Genomic DNA, 976 nt, shown 5'->3' with positions numbered 1-976 from the left:
GCGGTGTCTGACGGGCCGGTTGGGGTTGAAATGAATGGTGGCAATAACTGTCACAGTAAAAGATAATGGAACAGTGACTAAAAATAGTAGTTTGTAGTAGTTCATTGCACAGCAGGGCGCTGTGCGGCATTAAAATTTCCACACAGTTATCAGGAAATAGGCAGTGGGGCTTTTGCTTGTCAGAGCATCGGCACAAGACTGGATTCATCGGGTAACGTCCGTAATTATGACAATGCTATTTTAGCTAACTTTAGCTATCAAAAATAACAGGGGTGCTGCTATTTGTTATCAATCAACCTGTGATTAGTGAATATACAGTATAATACCACTGTCAGCCAACCTCATTCAGTTGTACAGCAGGGATACTGTAGTGCATAGAATCCCCAAGGTTACCAGACATTGATCGCCTGGCTTTTACTCACGGAGCGTTGTCCGCCTGTCTATTCACATGAGTGCAGTGAGACCCAGCGGATCCACGTGACTACGCAGGCAAAGTAAAGCTTCCCGCGTGAAAAGCCCCTAACGCAGTCAGACTTTTCTGGGAGCAACGTCTAGTGGACATCAGAGGTAGTGCAGTATAGGACACTCAAGTATAAGCTGCAACGCTCCACACAATCACTCAACTTTGTTTTGTAATTACACCTCGTGGTTATGCTAAACACCCCTTCTTTCCACTTATTTTTGGTCCAGTCCAAGAGAAGATGGAGATGCTGTCCCTCCCATTGGCTAACGAGCGTCGGCCCTGCGTGCTGGTTGGTCGGGACAATATGGCGCTCCCTGCCAGTCTGATTAGTCAGATTGGGTATCGCTGCCACCCCTCGCTCTACACTGAGGGAGACCCGGGAGAGAAGGTGGAGCTGGTGGCAGGTAAAACAACAGAACACCTGTAGAGCGTTACATTTCACACTTATTCAATTCAATTTTCAAATCAATTTTATTTATAGTATCAATTCATAACAAGCGTTATCTCAAGACA

General features: G+C 45.9%; 1 protein-coding gene across 1 annotated transcript in view; it reads left to right on the top strand.

The window, feature by feature from the left end:
• Positions 1-976, top strand: part of LOC116689921 (nucleus accumbens-associated protein 2) — a 16,807-nt gene that overhangs the window by 8,670 nt on the left and 7,161 nt on the right. Inside the window, exon 5 of the mRNA XM_032516618.1 lies at positions 691-867. Coding sequence (XP_032372509.1) covers positions 691-867 — 177 coding nt within the window. The remainder of the gene's footprint in view (positions 1-690; positions 868-976) is intronic.

The sequence above is a fragment of the Etheostoma spectabile genome, chromosome 5, assembly GCF_008692095.1.
Source record: "Etheostoma spectabile isolate EspeVRDwgs_2016 chromosome 5, UIUC_Espe_1.0, whole genome shotgun sequence".
Lineage (NCBI taxonomy): Eukaryota > Metazoa > Chordata > Actinopteri > Perciformes > Percidae > Etheostoma > Etheostoma spectabile.
Note: the sequence above shows the minus strand (reverse complement) of the source record. Positions and strands in the feature narration are given on the sequence as shown.